The sequence below is a fragment of the Channa argus genome, chromosome 10 (genome assembly GCF_033026475.1).
Source record: "Channa argus isolate prfri chromosome 10, Channa argus male v1.0, whole genome shotgun sequence".
Taxonomy (NCBI): Eukaryota; Metazoa; Chordata; class Actinopteri; order Anabantiformes; family Channidae; genus Channa; species Channa argus.
Window position 1 is genome coordinate 15,992,466 of NC_090206.1, and position 17,846 is coordinate 16,010,311.

At 39.5% G+C, this 17,846-nt stretch overlaps 1 protein-coding gene across 3 annotated transcripts in view; it reads right to left on the reverse strand.

The window, feature by feature from the left end:
- macrod1 (mono-ADP ribosylhydrolase 1) overlaps positions 1-17,846 on the reverse strand; it is a 109,605-nt gene that overhangs the window by 21,103 nt on the left and 70,656 nt on the right. For all 3 annotated transcript variants that reach the window (XM_067517911.1, XM_067517910.1, XM_067517909.1), the window contains one exon: positions 12,445-12,561. In XM_067517911.1, the coding sequence (XP_067374012.1) occupies positions 12,445-12,561 (117 nt within the window). The remainder of the gene's footprint in view (positions 1-12,444; positions 12,562-17,846) is intronic.

Here is a 17,846-nt window from a genome sequence, read left to right on the forward strand (position 1 = left end):
GTGGAAGGAATGAAACTCGTCTGGGTGATGTGACAGTCCTTCATTAAGCTGCTCGCAGCTGATGAAGAGAGTGTGGTCCCTGAGAAATCACTTAGGCTGAGTGCATGAACCCACACAGAAGGAATAGTAAGTGCTTCATCAAAGTCTGTTTATATAGTGACATAACTATTAGACTAATATTCATCTATACTACAGATTTTTAAATGTTTAAATTACATTTTTTTTAATGACTTGAAGCATGATTTAAACCTCTGTTGTCTCAAAGTGGTAAAATCTTAAATTTTTTTCTAGCGACTCCTTTAGGTTTAGTATTCATTTCCTCTTAGATTTGCCTCAGAAAATATATTTACTGTATATTCGGTGTATGAGAAATTTTCTATGCAGTTTTTAGGATATATCAATGCAAAGTTAGGCTCAGTGTAAGAAGAAGAGTGTGCGTGTGTGTGTGTATGTATAAGTATGTATTTGTGTTTTGTGTCTGTGTGTGTGACGAATGATTGCTACAGCTTCTCAGCTGTGATGATCCTTCTGGAGGTGTCATGGGGCTAATTCAGACAAACAGCTGTAATCTGTAATGGGAGGATCACACTCGATAACCCTGATGACTCCATCCCTCCCACATGACTCTTCCCTCACAGTCTGCATTTGTTCCAAATCTCAGCTCAGCATCTATGCAGACGCTCATTCCAGCTAAAGTGTTAATCCTCCACCACACACTGTTCGCAGTCTTCTCAGTGAATACTGGTTGTGGGCCTATTAGTGCCACATCATCCAGCTTCATGTTACTTTTTTTAAACAACATCAACAACAACATTGTGCTGTGTCGGCTTTGACTCATTGTATGCTAAGGCTTAACTAGTCTGTGGCCCAATGAAGAGTAAGAGCAAAGTTTAATTTTGTTCATCAACATTATTTAAATTGTTCAGCAACCACTTAAAAACAATGATGAAAAGGTGTAGCCTACTTTCAATAAACACATCTGAAATAAGTATATAACAACACAAATAAATTATAATAAAATTATAATTTCCTAAATTATTAAATCATCTGTTTTAATTTTATATTTGTTTTATCTTCTTAAAGATTTAAGTGTGTTCAGTGTTGAATTACTTAATGTTCAATACAGCAGTGTATTACTTTAAAAAAAAATTCATTTTTTTTGTTATAACAAGAATCCTTTTTCAATTTAACAAGATCCTTCACATGTTATAACAATACCAAATTATTGTTGGTCAAGTCAAAGCAACATCAGAAAGAAAGAACACGAAAAGCTCTAGAAAAACCAAGGAATGAAAAGAGTTCGAAAACATGTGGGAGGTGAAGGCAAAAGTGGTCCCTGCTGTAATTTGAACATTGGGGGCTGTGACCCCCAAACTGGGAGAGCGGCTCCAGCAGATTGCAGGAACTACGTCAGAAATTTCTGTCCAGAAGAGTGGAGTTCTAGGAACAGCTAATACACTGCGCTGGACCTTCAAGCTCCTAAGCTTGAAGAAAGGAAAATTCATATTATAGATATTGCACAGTATAAAAAAATTATAATTCTTTTCTGGTTCTGTCAGTTTATCCTGTGAGTTCAGGGTCCCCACAGTGGTTTGTTTGTCCGCATATTGATTGGGCCCTTCCTGCCCCAAGTTTTACTATAAGGGCCAGAGTTACCAAATTAATTAGTGTGGAAGAAAATTGGCATATCTAGTAATGTTTGAACAGATTTTAACCAATTTACATACTGACAGCCTAATCTATAATAACACAGTTTGTATTAAGAATTATCATCTTAAAAAAGTACCTATAAAAATCCTGCAAAAATAATAGTTTCTTCTATATAAGGAAACCTGAATTTTGTTCATTTGTATTATGACAATAATTTTATCATCGCAGTATTATTTTGCTAAAATTTAATATTGAATTAACGCTGCTTAATGTTCCTCAGTGAAATAAAGTAAAACTGTGAGATCAATACTGACACAGGAAAAAATATGAAATATAAATTTAGTTTGTTTGTTTAATACTGTGAAACAATACTGAAGCTGCTGAGAGAGCAACAGAAAACCCTACATTATACTGTCACACTGCACATTTAGGAGCTTCCAGGAACTGACTATGTGATGAATCACTATTGTGATTCACCACTTGGTGAGCAGTATACACTAGTGTATACTGCGGACGAGCCTTTAAATAGCAGGAAAAGATGGATTAGAAGATGTGAATTAGTTAAAACAGAAAGCAGGATGAAGCATGCACAGTACAAAAAGAAGGAAAGTGCACACACTAATATAATAGTTTGGCACATATTTGTACTCCATGCATGTTTATTTATGTGTTGTGTTATTGTTTATGCTTTTGTCTGTCTATGTGTTTACACTCCACCCAGTCTGAACTACTCCAGTAGACAAGCAGCCCAGAATGAGTGTGTGCACTCAAAAAGTTGTTCAACCATGCCAATGCATCACCAGAGCACTCAGCAGTGGCTAGGTTCACAACTTTGCCATGTGTGTGTGTTTGTTTGTGCATTTGTGCACTACTGTATGTGTGGCGCTGGTTTGGTTCAATAGTGGGTCACTCGGTGGTCATTCATCTGCATTTCATCTGTTAAATGTCAGAGCTACACACAAATGTGAACAAATATATGCACCGTTTCTGCTAAAGTTATAATCTATAATTCCACCGTGATCATTCTCATTTGTAACCCAATCATGTTTTCCTGCCCTTTATTTTGTTTACCAGTTATGTTTCCTCCTGTACCTCTCATCATCTATTCTCCCCTCTCATGTGTTCCTTCTGTCTTTCTGACTTGCTCTGTCCTTAGTCGTCACCGTCCTCCCTCCATTCTTTATTGTTACCTCATCGTGCCATTCCTTTTCTCCTCTCCCCATCCCTCCATCACATCATTTCTATCCTTTCTTTCATCTTCTTGTCCCTCCCTCTCCATCCACTGTTTCTGTCCCATTTGTCCCTTCCTCTCCTACCTTGTCCCTCTCATCTATCTATTATAATTTTTACATTTCCATCCCCGTCTCATCCTTCCCCTATTAGTTATTCCCCTCACCCTCTTCTTCCCTACTTCTCGTCTCCTCTCCCTCCCTCTCTTTTTCTCTCTCTGTCACCTGAGGTAGACAGTTCTGTCAGGAGTCGGCCTTATTTACAGCCTCTCTTCGCTCCTGTTTACATTATCGATCTGCAGGGTTGCTTTAGTTCCACCATACATCAACTTCCCCTCCTCCTCCTTCTCCCCACCCTAATGTTACGAATGCTGGCTCACATTACCCTGAAACACATAGTGGGGGAGACAACAGGGAGATGAGATGGGGGAAGCTCAACTGGGGATATGGAAAGCCAGCAGAGCATGTTTGTATGTGTGAGGGATTTATGTGTGAAGGAGAGAGTGTGTTATAGTGTGTGTGTGTGTGTACGCAGTGTTGAAAGGATAAAGACTGTGTGTGAGACTGACTTGTGTCTGTGTGTATATTTACAGTAAAATGCTAAAATATACACAATAACACAGTGTGATTATGCCAGGCTGTAGTTAGTTAAATCCTTGGATCCTCTTTCAGTACAAAATGTACTTTATGGTCTAAAGCACTACACTATATGAATGTGTTACATACTCCAAAAAAGACCATCACAGTGCTTTATCACTGTTCTGATGTTTTTCACAATATTTTTGCAACCTTTCTGCAGAGATTCGCTCCCATTCAGCCTCAAGAGCATCACTAAGGTCGTTCACTGATGTTAGGCGATAAGGCCTGGCTAACACTTTGCATTTCAGATCATCTCTAAGACAGGTTGAAGCCAGTGCACTCTGCAGGCCACATAGCCTTCCAATTCAAAGTCAGAGCAGATGTTCTTATGAACCTGCTTTAGTGGACAGGGGCATTGTCACACTGAAATAGTAAATTATCAGTGAACCCACTAAATGGATTTCAGTTTTATTGGATTTTGAGAAAGTCTTAATAAATGTGCTTTTCTATCCACTGCGATTATGCATATATTAGAATCCCGACACATACCGTCAATTTTGAAGGAAGTGTAAGATGATGTACAGTATTTAAATAGTTTTTAGCTCTCACCTAGAGAGTTTACACAGGTTACCAAAAAGACCCATATGGACTATTTAAATTACGCCAACTTCATCCGATCAAGTGTTTGAAATCACTGCTGTGGCCTTTTCCTGTAATGTTGTCTTGTTTCTGGCTTTGTTTGTTGATTAATGAGAGAGAAGCTTAACAGACCAGCTCCTCCATGCTGATGCTGCACATAGCAGGCAAAAACATTTTTTCCAACAAGCAGTTTTATGCCGTCTTGCCTTGTAGCAGCTATAATTGTGGTAGTTGCATACAGTGCAAAATTCAGAGAATAGCCATATTTTGTCATCCTGCTAGAGGTTAAATATGTCCAAATTGTTATTATATGAACACATTTGGTGTGTAACAGATTAATTTATGATATTGAGAGAAGAAATGTAAAACTGGCTGCAGATGAACATTAGTCTGCAATGTGAATTAATAGCTGCCATTACCCTGTGGCTAAGCCTTTCCGTGACATATTGTGTCTTTGGTTTTGTGGGGCTGAAGAAGTCAATCATGCACACAGAAGAGGGAATCATGACCTACTGTTAAACATATGTGAAGTCTTTTTTTATTTTTAGTGTGTCCAAAGACAATGAAAAACAAGCATCACTGATTTCATGAACTGGTTTAATTGAATGTCATATAATCTACAGGAGCTGTGCAGTTTTCGAACATTATTTTTTACAGCTATGACCAGGTTTAAATGTAACAAAATATAGATTTCCAATGAGGTTTTTTCCAATGAAAAAAAAAAAATCACTTTAACTAATTAAAGAATCATCATAGTAATGTTTATGTATTTATTATTTCTATGTTATGTGTAAACCTCTCTTGCTAAATATAATATTTATATGATGTTTTAAATACTTAATACCTCCTCAAATAACATCTGTGGTTGTGTAGTTTTTGCAGCTGGCAGAGGCTGAGCTCTCTTTCCTACAATTTGCAAGTTTTATTACAGTAAGTAAGTAAAACATTATATTTAAACCTTGTATCTGTAAAGTAACCTTTAATCATAGTGCTCAGAAACGTGTAGTGAAAAACAAAGTGCAATATTTGTCTTGTTTTTAAGTTGCAATGTTGAAATGAATTACAAAAAGTCATTTTTGTGGTGGAGTGGTTAGCACTGCCACCTCACAGCTAGACACTCCACGGTTTATATCGACGTAACAGGTAGCTAATTTATTTCAATGAGACAACTAATAACTAAAGAGAGACGAGCAGGGAAACCAAGTCGTCGATGAAGCAGAGTGGATGGGTTTTGAGTCCCATGCTACTGCGAGCTAAAATGCATATTGCAGCTTTAAGCTTTATATTAAATGTATTTAGTTATTTCCACCACTGGTATGTATGAAGGAGATTAATGTGGATACACATCTATTATTTCATTCACACCAATCTGATTAAAACTTTAGCTTAATGAGTGTATAAAAAATATAATATAATTCAAAGTGTAGAGTCAGTGCAAGTTTCTTTTCAGTGTTTAAATAATGACATAAAACTCTTTTCAATAGTTTCATTTGGAAGTATAGCCAGCACCTTTCTGTTTCACTTTTTGCCACTGAGACACCTCTTCTCATCACGAAGTGCTAATGTCTTCTGTGGTTTTATCCTGTTTTCCACCAGTGAATAAAGCAGTGCTGATCAGATCGATTAGAATAACATGCTAACAAGCATATTTCATCGACGTGTGAAAAGACAAATCGGCCTGACCTAATTATAACACAAAAGCTAGTTTCTAACAGACGGCATTGAGGAACTTTTACAAAATGTGTTGTTTTACTTGTTTTATTAAGGCCACGTCACTGTGCGATGAAAGAAAACAGAGTCAAAGTAAAAATAACAGTGCAAATAGGTTGACAAGCGAGAGCAACACAGGAGGAGGAAAAAAGTACATTTGTACTTAAGTGCTGTTAAAAATATATTCATCCCACAACGGATTTTTGCATTTTCAGAAAGTAGAAAGAAAGTGTCTCATAGCTGGGCGTCACACTGGCATAAGTCTTTAGAGAGCTTGACTGAGTCCCATCTGGTGACATCTGCCCTGGCTTTTCCTTTTTGTTTGACATTCTAAGTTTTTTCCCTACTCATTGTTATTACCCCTCTTTTTTTGGCTCTGTCCCCACTTCCTCACCTGTCTTCCCTCTCCCTCGTACCCTATGTGGCCCCTCACCATTCTTACCTGGGAGGCCACGAGTCGCTGCTCCTGCTTTTCGTACTCAACGAACGTTTATCCTCTCCCCTCCCATCTCCTCTCATACCTCCATCTGTTCCTCGCCGTTCTTTTATCTGCCTTTAAAGGAGGAGGCAGGAAAAAGGCTAGCTGGTCCTTTGTGCTCAGCCTCAGTTTGTGCTCAGCCAAGCGGACACAGCTCTTAAATCTAGGCCCAGGCTTTGGCATGAAAGGACAGATCAGGTCTTGTAAAGGTACCTATGGCTTCCTCTATCTCTTTCCACCTTTGTCTGAAAAAGATGGAGGGGCAGTTACGCTAAACACATAGACAAGAATGCAGGAAAAAAGGGGAACAAGATGTGGATGCTAAAAGGAGCAGACATAATTCTCTTCATCAGAGAAAGGCAGCAAAGGCTTACTCGCTCTCACTCCCACTCCAACTCTCTCTCCTTGAGCCAAGCAACACTGGTGTTTTTTTTTTCCATCCCCTTTTCTCCTTCAAGGCAAATGAATTAACTGAATGAATTAACACCAGGGCTGCTGCTGTGATCATCATCATCACGCTCCTCCTCATCAGCAGCAGCAGTTTTGACGAAGCTTTTTAACACCTAGAAGGATCGCACTGCTGACGCCGAGGCAGGAAGAAGCAAAGATGTCGACAACCTTGTCAAAAAAAGAAAAGAAAAAGAGAAGACAAAAACTCTCTAGCAAGGTATCACAATCTGAGTGCTACAGTCTTTAGCCCAGAGCCTTGTCAAGTCTCTTGGCACTACTAAAGAAACCTTACTGCTGTTGATGATAGGAACAGAGAGGGAGGAGGCAAGACGGGAGGAAAAAGGCGGGAAAAGGATGAGAGCGAGACAAAAGGGGAGAAATAAGAACCAAATGTAGGAGTGAGGAAGAGGGAAAAACAGAGAAAGAGTGACAAGGTGGAAAGGTGAGGAAGAGGATGAGAAGAACGAGGGAAGCAAGTTGTTTAAGTTGTTGATTACAATGAGCACAAACACCATGTTTTCAAAGAAAATGAAACAGACAAGAGAGAGCGACAGGGTGACAGGCAAAGCAGAGAGATGGAGGTCTTGGAGGAGAGGAAGAGGGGGAGCCCGGGAGATGTGCAGTGAGGATTTTAATTAGCGGTAATTGGCCACCGAGGGAACAGAGAGTGGGAGATGGGAAGCAAGGAGGGAGGAGAAGGGAGCATAACAGCAAGTTTCTGACACAGTGATAGCTCTCTTGCTTTGTACCTCTCTGTTTCCTTCAGCACTTTTTCAATCTGGGTCTTTACATTTCCATCTTGTTTTCCCTCTATCTTTTTAGACCTCCAACTCTGCTACTCTCATTCTCCCAAAAGAGTATCCTTTAACCTCTACCAACACCCCCTCTGCACCCCACCCACTGTAAATACAGCAGACTTTTAGGTATTTGGTTTATGAGACAAGATAAAGCAATGTGGCCAATTTAATTAATTAACAATCAATTCTAGCAACATTATTATAAAAAAATTGAAAGGGAGCACTTATCATTTCAATCTGCAGCTCTTATAGTGCCTTTTGCCTGAACATACACTTACTCAGGTTAAAAAGGTAGTGTAGTTCTTTACATGTGCTGTAAGAACTTGGTTCCTGCAAATGTGAATACATGCAGGAGATCATTAATTAAATCACTCCTCTGTTTCTATTAGGGATGAATGGCTCAAAGACTGGCTCAAAGACTTTTAATGGTATGGTGATATAAAATGCTGGTTTCTCTGGGATTCTTTTTTCCTTTGCTATGTGTCTGTGCCAGAGCAGATTGACAGTAAAGTCAGAGAAACACAGAGAACAGAAATCCCTTTCACAGAGCAAACTGTGGGAACTTAACAAATATGTGGTGGAAACTGACTCATTTAGACTTTTACATGTCACTGTGTCCGTTTCGGTTTTAGTTTGCACTTTAGGGCAGACTTTTTTTAAATACAAGTAGACAGAGCTTTGTGTAAGTATCTCTCATTTCATGCATCTAGTACATTCCCCTCCTTTTCTGACTGCAGTGTTAGGTCATGCATATGCACCGTCGTAGAAAGCAGATTAGAAACCTAATTACCTGTATACATGCCAGAAAAATGGGTGTTGTCCAGAAAAAAAGATTAGATGCAGAAATGAGGTTTCTCGAATCCCTTAACACGATCATACTAATCAGGTTTTTCATTTAAAGGGTAGTTAAGAAAACAGTTATCTGGAGAAAGCTGAGTGCATGTAACAGCTTTGTTTTTCTGACACCTAACTTTACACTTTTTGTTAACCTTTAGTGTTCTTGTAGTGTTGGTTTTGACTGCAGCAGGCAGCCGTTTACTGCAAGAAAATATTGGAGCATTATAAAGATTTTCAGAAATTAAAAAGCGCAAAAGAGAGTTATTATTGAATTTACATTCATTAGGTTGTCAAATGCAAAAAAATATGATTGAGTGAAAAGTGAGCACTCACCAGAGGTTTAAAGCACTCGCACTCTTAACAGTCCAAGTGAATTATATCCACTAAAGTAGCTTCTTTCATTATAAAGTGTTGACCATTTACTATTCACTACCACTGTTTTACCATTCATCTTCTTTTCTGACTTATTAAAGGGTTTTGTTTTCACCATGTATGTCCAACACAAACGTATTAAATTACCACAACTGCAGCTCCCAAACAAACAATGTATATTTATTATATTCACTGGTAACTAAGTTGTCACACAAGGTGTCCTGTTGGACAGTAAGTCCTACTCTTTTGCTTGTGGACTATACCAGTGATGATTATATATTGTTGGACTGTTGATAGCCAGTCATATGTGTCTATAAGCCTCAGCATTGACGTCACAGCAGAGCGCGCCCTTTACTGGATGTGAATAGTGATTTTTTTTGTCTGTCCTCATGTTGTCAGTCTGTCTCTCTGGTTCTTTTCAGTCCCACCCCTGCTCCTGCCTTCCCCAGTGTGTCACAATGTTGTATCTCTGTGTGTTTGGTGGGGGGAGACGCCTGGCTGGGGAACAGGTTAGCAAGGTTACAGCTGTGTTTATCGGTACACAGGTGAGCTCTGGGGTGCTTGGTTGCCTGGACAACATTTTCAACCCACACCCCTTTATTTGGCAACCACAAAACACACAGACACACACCTAGACAAGTGCACATTGATCTTACAGCATGCTTAAAGCTTGCAAGTGAGCAGCACATTCATTTTATGCACAGAAACAGAGTAATCTCAAAGTAATTTCACTCATCATCAAAGATTCGTTTACAGTGGCTCACGCGCCCCAAAGTTTTGGTTAATATGTGAACTTAAACAGGGCCTGCTTGAAATTTCCAAGCTGTCATTTGTCAACATCCCAAATTTCATGCGACACTTGCTAAACAGCAGCAGTAGTGTGCCCCGGGTGTTGCTAGGTTACAGTTCTAGGATGCTGCTGGCTAAGTGGCTTCAGGATCATCTACGGACACTCTGCATGGAGGGCTGACAGCAGGTCTCCTGGACCATTTGGCAATTCGTTAGTGAGATGCTCTTGAAATCCCACATCTGGTGGCAAGACCATACAAATCAAGATCAAAGTGCTGGCTTTCAGACTGGACCTTTTTCTCAACCTCTCTGTCTCTCTCCTATCGAGTTTCATTTCCCTCTGTTTGCTTTCCCTCTGTTGTTGCTGTCTCGCCTCTCTCTTCCTCCCACTGAGAGGTAATCAAACCCTGTTGTGAATGTTTAAGCATTGAGGCAGACGCATGCTAAATTATTCCTGGGACTTAATATTTTGTCTGGGAAGAGAGAGCCAGTCTCCTTACCACAAGCTGAGTAACAGCAACGCACACATCAACGCAAACGCAGGAAGGCTTGTGCACACCCCCACACAGAGTTAGTCAGTCACACAGATCTCATGCTGACAGATAGTTACAGGTAAGAGAGTGATAGAGCTTGACAGGTAACCCACACTGTACAGTATAGACTGATACAGCACTTAATGCAGCACAGACACAAGTAAATACAGTTCATGTATATATGCATTTACACAGTATCACATTGGGCAGGACAGTGACAAGAAGCAGTTTCCTCAAACTCAAACACACACACACACTGCTAACATCAATTCAAACAACTGAATCAACAAAGGAGAAATGAAAACGTGAGAACTCATCTTATCCTAATTCCCTCTTGCCTTTAGCTCCCCTCACATCCATCCCCTCCCCCAAACGGCTTTGTGGTGTTTTTTTTTTTTCCCCACTCTCCCACTTCTTCCTTATCTATCTGTTCTAGTCCTGCTCTCCATTCTGCCCCGAGCTCGCTTTCATCACCACTTCTGTGCCTTTTTTCCTCTCCCCTCCTCTGTGAACTTAGACTCTCTGCGGGAATATAAGCTGATATCACACAGTTTCAGTGTTCCTTTAATCTCTCTCTCTCTCTCTCTCTCTCTCTCTCTCTCTCTCTCACTCACTCACTCACTCACTCACTCACTCACTCACTCACTCACTCACTCACTCACTCACTCACTCACTCACTCACTCACTCACTCACTCACTCACTCACTCACTCACTCACTCACTCACTCACTCACTCACTCACTCACTCACTCACTCACTCACTCACTCACTCACACACACACCATTTTAATGTACAAAGCTTGACGGCTACATTATTGCAGTACCTTTTAGTGTTACGCAGTATATGTGCCATTAAAGTGGCACACTGTAATATGCCAATTAGCTTCTGACAGCAGACCACGTTTAAAATTGGAGCACTTGGGGGTGGAGACATGTTGTGGTAACATGTGAACAATTTGAACAGTGTACACTACACAGAGTATGAGACAAGTACTGTAATGTTCTATGTGTATCTGATTATGTCATGCTAAGTCAATAAAAGAATGGGACTTATTAAAGAGTTGACATGAAAAGCCGAGGGGCAACTTTATAAAATCTTGTTGTGCCATCTTTAATACTAAACAATCACTGCTGTGATGTTATAGTGATGCTCTGCCGAGCTGAGCTCAAACAAATCAGCTTAATAAACTAGTAGATTCAAATCTTGAGGTCTGGTCAGATAAACCTGAGCTAACAGGACAGGGAAACAGAAAAACCCACTGCTTTAAAATGTATGTTCCTTTACTTATTTAAAAAATCCTTTTGCTTTTTTCAATCAATGGGTAATTCTATTAAAGTATATAAAACAAAAACAATTTGAACTACTGATTGAAAGCTTTCACATAAAACATGTAATCAAGCTTCAGTTAAAGTGGCAGCAAGAAGGTGGGCTCCACTAAAATAAAAGAACAGTTGAATGAAATTTGATTTTAAAATATTTCTAATAATTTGCTACTTTTTTTTGTTTCATTTTTCATTTTAACTGGAATATCTTGACTTTTTGGACTACTTGTGATTTCATAGATCAAACAACATACCACCAGTGAATATATTAGTTAGGTACTGCTAAGAAAAAAAGTTTTCTTAAACGGTCGCTTGTGAAAGCTTGAGTCTTTTTGCTCGTTGCTCATATTAACTACATAGTCTAAATCCGAATAATTTATTACATAAAAAGCTGTTTGTGACATTACGTTTTAGCCACCTTTTATATATATGCAGAATGACACAAAATCAGTACCTGTGTGGTTTGAAACTGCAGACTTCACGTAATGTCCTTAGTATCTACACACCCAAGAATGTCCGATGAACTTGTAGTTTCCAGAGGGTTATTAAATTAAAATGTAAACTCTGAAAAAATGACTTATTATTAATTCTACATCAAGTATTGACACTCTACTGAGTCTTACACATCAGGAAGCAGCTTTTTTTCTAAAATAAAACACAAATAAAAGCTTTTTCTGTCATCTTGAATCTTCTCTATCGCATTATACACACTGCAGTGGAGTGCCACTTAATAATTCAGTGCCATTTACTTTTCTATAAATGGAAGCCAGAAAGTGACATTATTATGGATACCTACAGTAGATGAGTTTCAGTTGGCTGTAGAAGCTTGGCTGAGAAGGAAGCTGATCTAGTTTAAGTCCTCTTTGCAAAGAAAGTAAACAGTTTAATTGTATATGATGTCTGTGAACAAGGAGAAACTGCTCTGTTTTCAGCCAGCAGTATTGTTGGATTTTATGTTCTTCTTTTATTATTTATGAGGCTGTTTAACCCATTTTTCTTCAGCTTTACTGGAGCAGCTGGAAGTTACACAAACACTCAGACAGACACTTTGTACTCACACTTCGCTGGGAGGCCATAGCCGCAGGTGATCTTGGCCTCTCCGGTCTCACAGCCATGGAGGGAAGCACATTCCTTTTTTAGCATTGGACCAGCAACACGGTGAATCGCTCCGTCCACTGGAGAAAAGAGAGGAAATGCACATGAGTTGGCCTGCTTTTGTGAATCCTTTGCAATCTGACTTCTTATGGGGAAACTGATATTTTAAGTCTAGCAGACACATTTACAGCTGTCAAAGCTTAGTGGTGAAAGGACCTGGATAATGTCAGTATTAGTGTTGAACAGCAGAATTTCTTGCTAGTTTTTCTTTTAATAAGTCAACGCATCTGTCTCTCTGCGTGTCAGTCTATTTAATGGATTTTAGGGTTACTGCCTTAGTTAATTGCTCAATTTAATGTGTTATTAAGGACTCAGCTGACTCTGACTTTTTGGTCAATTAGTCTTTATTAATTAGATTTTCATAATTCTACACAGAATTCAGAAATGTGTATCTATCTTTGATCCACACCACATCGAAAGACCGTAACTGTGTTCATTTCCAGGAGGGCAATGATGCAGAAAAAGCAATTTTACAGCTGTGCCAATTACAGTTTCAGTCAGAATCTTTGCAGCACTTGCAGTGAGACACAAGTTAATATTCACAAAGTCTTGATCTTAATATGGTCCTAGGAAGGCAGCTTTAAACTTTACGAATTCGTGACAATTCTCAAACAAAAGAGGCTGCAATTAATCAAAAATATAGTTGACAAAACAAGAGTAGATTTACTGTAAAATTCTCAAAGTCAGGATTGAAGGCTATGCTTTAGTTTTGTAAGAATACCGACGTATAATATATGAGCCTGGTGCAAACTATTCATAATTAACCCAGAATAAAACACAACTGTCAGGCAGGATTTTGTGACACCGCTGTGAGACTTATCAGCAGTTGGTGAAAATAGTACAATAACACCCATCCATATGTCACAGCTCAGTGTGTTGGCCTGTGGCTCTTATCTCCATCTGACTCTATACAGGCCAGCTGTTACAGCGGTGTGTTTCGCCAAACTGAGGAGCTCCAGGCAGGGGTCTGATATTATCTGAATGCTATTGTGTTAAGTTGGCATTATCGCATGCAGTGTTGAGCTGTAGTGTGCCATGTCATGCTGTGCCATGTTGAACTGAGCCACACTGTGAGCTAAGCACAAGTGTGAGGGTGTGAAAGCCAAAGCTCAGAGCACTGGCTACCTCCTCAGGGTGCACAAAAACACACTCAGATACCATACTCAAGCTGTGTGTGTGTGTGTGTGTGTGTGTGTGTGTGTGTGTTCATGTATATGTGTGAGAAATACTGCTGCATCTGTGTTAATGTGTACAAAGTGTTTGTATGTGTATTTTTATGTGCACCTGTGGTGTATGGTTTGTGTGTTACCTCAAGGACTTTCTCTCTCATACCCACGCACGCATGCACGCAGACACACACACACACACACACACAGACAAACTTTGAAGCAGCCCAACTCTGAAATAGAGAACAAGTGTGATAAGATGGAGAGATGGAAAAGAAAAGAGGAAGAAGGGAGGGGAACAAAGGAGAACAGCCGATTTAAAAATAGTCTGGAGGAAGATAAGGAAACAGGCAAGAAACACAATCAGAAAAAATAAATGGAAACTAAACCGAAACATAAACCGACAATATCTTTTGTTTCATAATGCGTGTGCAGATTGTGTGTTTGCATCTGAATGCCCATTTCTCCAGTTTAATGACATTTTTAAGAGCATGTAACCACAAAGACCATCTAACCCATATTTCTTACATGTTTCCCCCAGAAACTCATTAATACATTCTTTCTGCAGGTTGGTGCATTTGCACCCAGATCAAAATTTGCTTCCCAGTCATGTGTATGTGAAACATTGTTAGACACATTTGCTTCCAGATGTGAATTGACTCTGCTCCTTTGCTTCACTCTAGAGTTCAATCTGACTAAACTTCGACCCACAAAATTGTGAGGTAAACCTCTGTCGAGGTGCTTTGATAAAGGAGATAGGATAGATCTCTTATTCAGGAAATGTTTGCTAATATTCTTGTTCTGTAACTGTTGGCAATATAATACAAGGAACAGAGGAGTGAGCGTGAGGACTGTGACAAAGGCTAACAACATTTCCCGTGATAGCTCTTTGAAGTTATGTTTACAATACGCACACAATTTCCTGTTCCCTCCTGCTTTTTTACCACAACATGCAAGTAAATTTCTCCAGGTGCAGTTTGGTCTGACTTTGTCTGATTGATTTATGATTCATACTGACTCAGTTGGTAAAGGCACCAAAGGTCCACGGACCACAGGGTCAGTGGTTCGATCCCCGGTCCCGGCTATATGTCGAAGTCTCTCTGGGCAAGACACTGAACCCACTCAATGATATTTACAGTCAATAATGTTCTTTGAAATTAGTTATTACCGTGTCAGTCTATCACGGAAATGCACAGTGACCTTACTGCAGTGTCCTTCATGTTTCTTATGTTTGAAAATTTTCACACATTCTGTTCGTTTAGCTGTAAATAATGTCACTAACTACACACTCACAAGAAAGCTGTAATGTTGTCATGCCAAAGTTAGATAGCTTCTTTTTAGATAGAGAAGAGAAGAACTCTGTATCTTTAGACAGGCCCAGAACCTGGTGAGAGGAGCTCATGAATATCCACACACCTATTCAGTCTCTCTGCAATACTCGCTTCTCTAATGTAGAGATGTCCCCCTCACAGCATTCACTGCAGACAGCCCATGTTAACTGTCTTTTGTACTGTGGTAACTTCTGACTCTGTGGGAGCTGCTGTAATAGCCCAGCATGAGCACTGCATGCTACTGAGCAGATTCAGACACTGTTCTGTCACTTCAATGTGGTCAAAAATATGACAGGGGAGCTCATGAGCGGAGGGGAGTGCAAATGAAAGATGCGTTTCAAGTAAATCTGCACCAGCAGGACTTCTTCAGAACAGATACATGCAGGTGTATTAGTGCTCAAGGATGAGCTGTGGCTGCAAGCATTGATATTTTCAATTACTTCCACAGAAGAAAATCAACTGAGTCCATCTGGTCATGCTGCAAAGGGCAAAATGACTAAATTAATAAAAACATTTTTCATCATAAAATATTTAGCTTTTTGAAATTAAGAATTAAAATTATGAATTTCTCTCCACTGGTTTCTGCAATTTTATGCTGCGTATGCTGCTTTGATCCGAGTTGTGTATTATGGGTACCAATATCTTATTTTTGTTATTTTTGTTTGTTACTGTCACACGATCTTTCTCTCATATGACCTTTGTGGATTTTATCAAGGTTCCCACAGGAATGCTACTGACTTTGAAGAACCTATGATGTTTCTTCTAGCACCACTAAAAGGTTGGTATTTACGGTTTTGACTAACATGTCTCACCAACTATTGGACAGATTACCATTAAAATTATTTTCAGAAAACTGTTTCATCTAATGCCACAGTCAGGCTAAGACTTCAATTAGTCCAGTACTATGGTTCAGTTTTACTTAGGTTATAGGTTTTTAGTGCCAATTAGCAAATGAGCAACACTATCATGCATCAAGAATGCATAGACAAAGACAATGAACACTGTAAATAAAAATTACCATTTCCCATTTACCTTTTTAAAACAGTGTTGCAATTTTCTAGATTTGACTGTGGAATCATAAAAGACTGATGTTATGGTACAGAATCTACACAATTAGAGAGGCCTCCCTGCAGACTTCAAGTGTAACCTGCAGAGGTAGTGAATAAAAGCGGGTATAGGAAGTTCAGGGTACAAACAAGTTTTACTTTGGTTCTGCTAGCTTTACTGAAGCAAATAAATGTTATGTGGGTTGTTGGTTTCGGTTTTAGACAAAAGAATCCAAAGCAGAAACACACCTGGTTAAGGTAGAGTCTACATGACACAATGCCACAAATAGATTCCGACAATTAAAAATCACATACGGGCAATGTTTGAGGTACCAGGTGCTAGCAGGCAGGCATCACTGGCCAAAGTGTGCGAGAGAATGACTCCTTATGATGTTAGATCATGATACCGAGGTAAGTTGGTAGGGGGGTGGGGTAGGTGGGTTAAGTAGATAGGTAGGTAGGTAGGTGGGTAGGTGCTTTATTGTTAACGTGGGGAAATTATTTTGCTGCACAGCCGTAAGGCATTGTTTCAAATTTAAAAAATGGTCACAGTAGACATACGAACACATACTCCTACACATGTGCAAACACATCCTCATGGCCAGACCAGCTGACCCTCCTGATTAATTGGTAAATGGTAAATGGTCGCTTATATAGCGTTTTTATCCAAAGCGCTTTACAATGTTGATTCCCATTCACCCATTCACACACACACACACACCGTTGGCGGCGGCTGCCACACAAGGTGCTCATCTGACCCACCGGGAGCAACTTGGGGTTCAGTGTCTTGCCCAAGGACCAACTGAGCTACAGCCACCCCACACACATTACCATTTTTAAAAGCGGATGGCTTATGAAACAATTGCTAATTTTTTTTATCTATTTTTAATAAATCAAGAAAGGAAAAATCCAGATGGCATCAGAATAAATGAGGAAGCATGGGGGTGTCTATTATCACCCATAATGTTGTTAACACTAGCCCAGCACACACTGTGACGTCACTGGGAAATTTCTCAGGCAACAGTTGAGTTCGTTTGCTGTGTGTGCTCTGGAAAAGAGAGGGGCCAGTCAGCTGGGACCAGATGAGCATTTGAATCTTGCCACTGGTTTTTGTGTGCAGAACATCAAGGAAGGGGGAAATGGAGTTGGAGAGAGGGAGAGAGAGAGAGAGAGAGAGAGAGATGTAGAGCATAGATGTAAAAAATTAATAAAAGCATTAAACATAAGAGAATATTAAAAAAAATGTAATTTGACTGATCACTAGTCAACCACTGCACCTTCACACAAGGAACCGGGTTAAGCTGTACATACACGCAGCACTTTAGATACACAAGAAACGGTGTGAAGACTGCCACACATAGTTGTAACTTTTGTTTTCTTTAGGTCATACATTGTCTATGTCTTGTTTACAGTAAAGCATATTCTGTGCAGCCCATTAGGAGTTGCTAGTGCCCAGAAGCAAATTCCTTGTGTTAGTATACTTGGCTAATAAAGCCGAATCTGATTCTAAGCTTTTAAATGGTGCAAGCTGTGTCCAACCTCTTTCACTATGATACAGACTGCTCATTAGTGAGCAGAAAACCAAGATACTGGATACTAATGACATTTTGTGTCATCAATGACAGGTGTGGCATGCCCAGTAAGTAAATCTCTGGTTTAGCAAAACCCAACTTCTTGCATTTTGGAATGATTAACAGAAAGCTGTAGATGCTCCCATCTTAATCCAATGTGGGAAATTTAGGGAAATATTTAATTAAAGAAT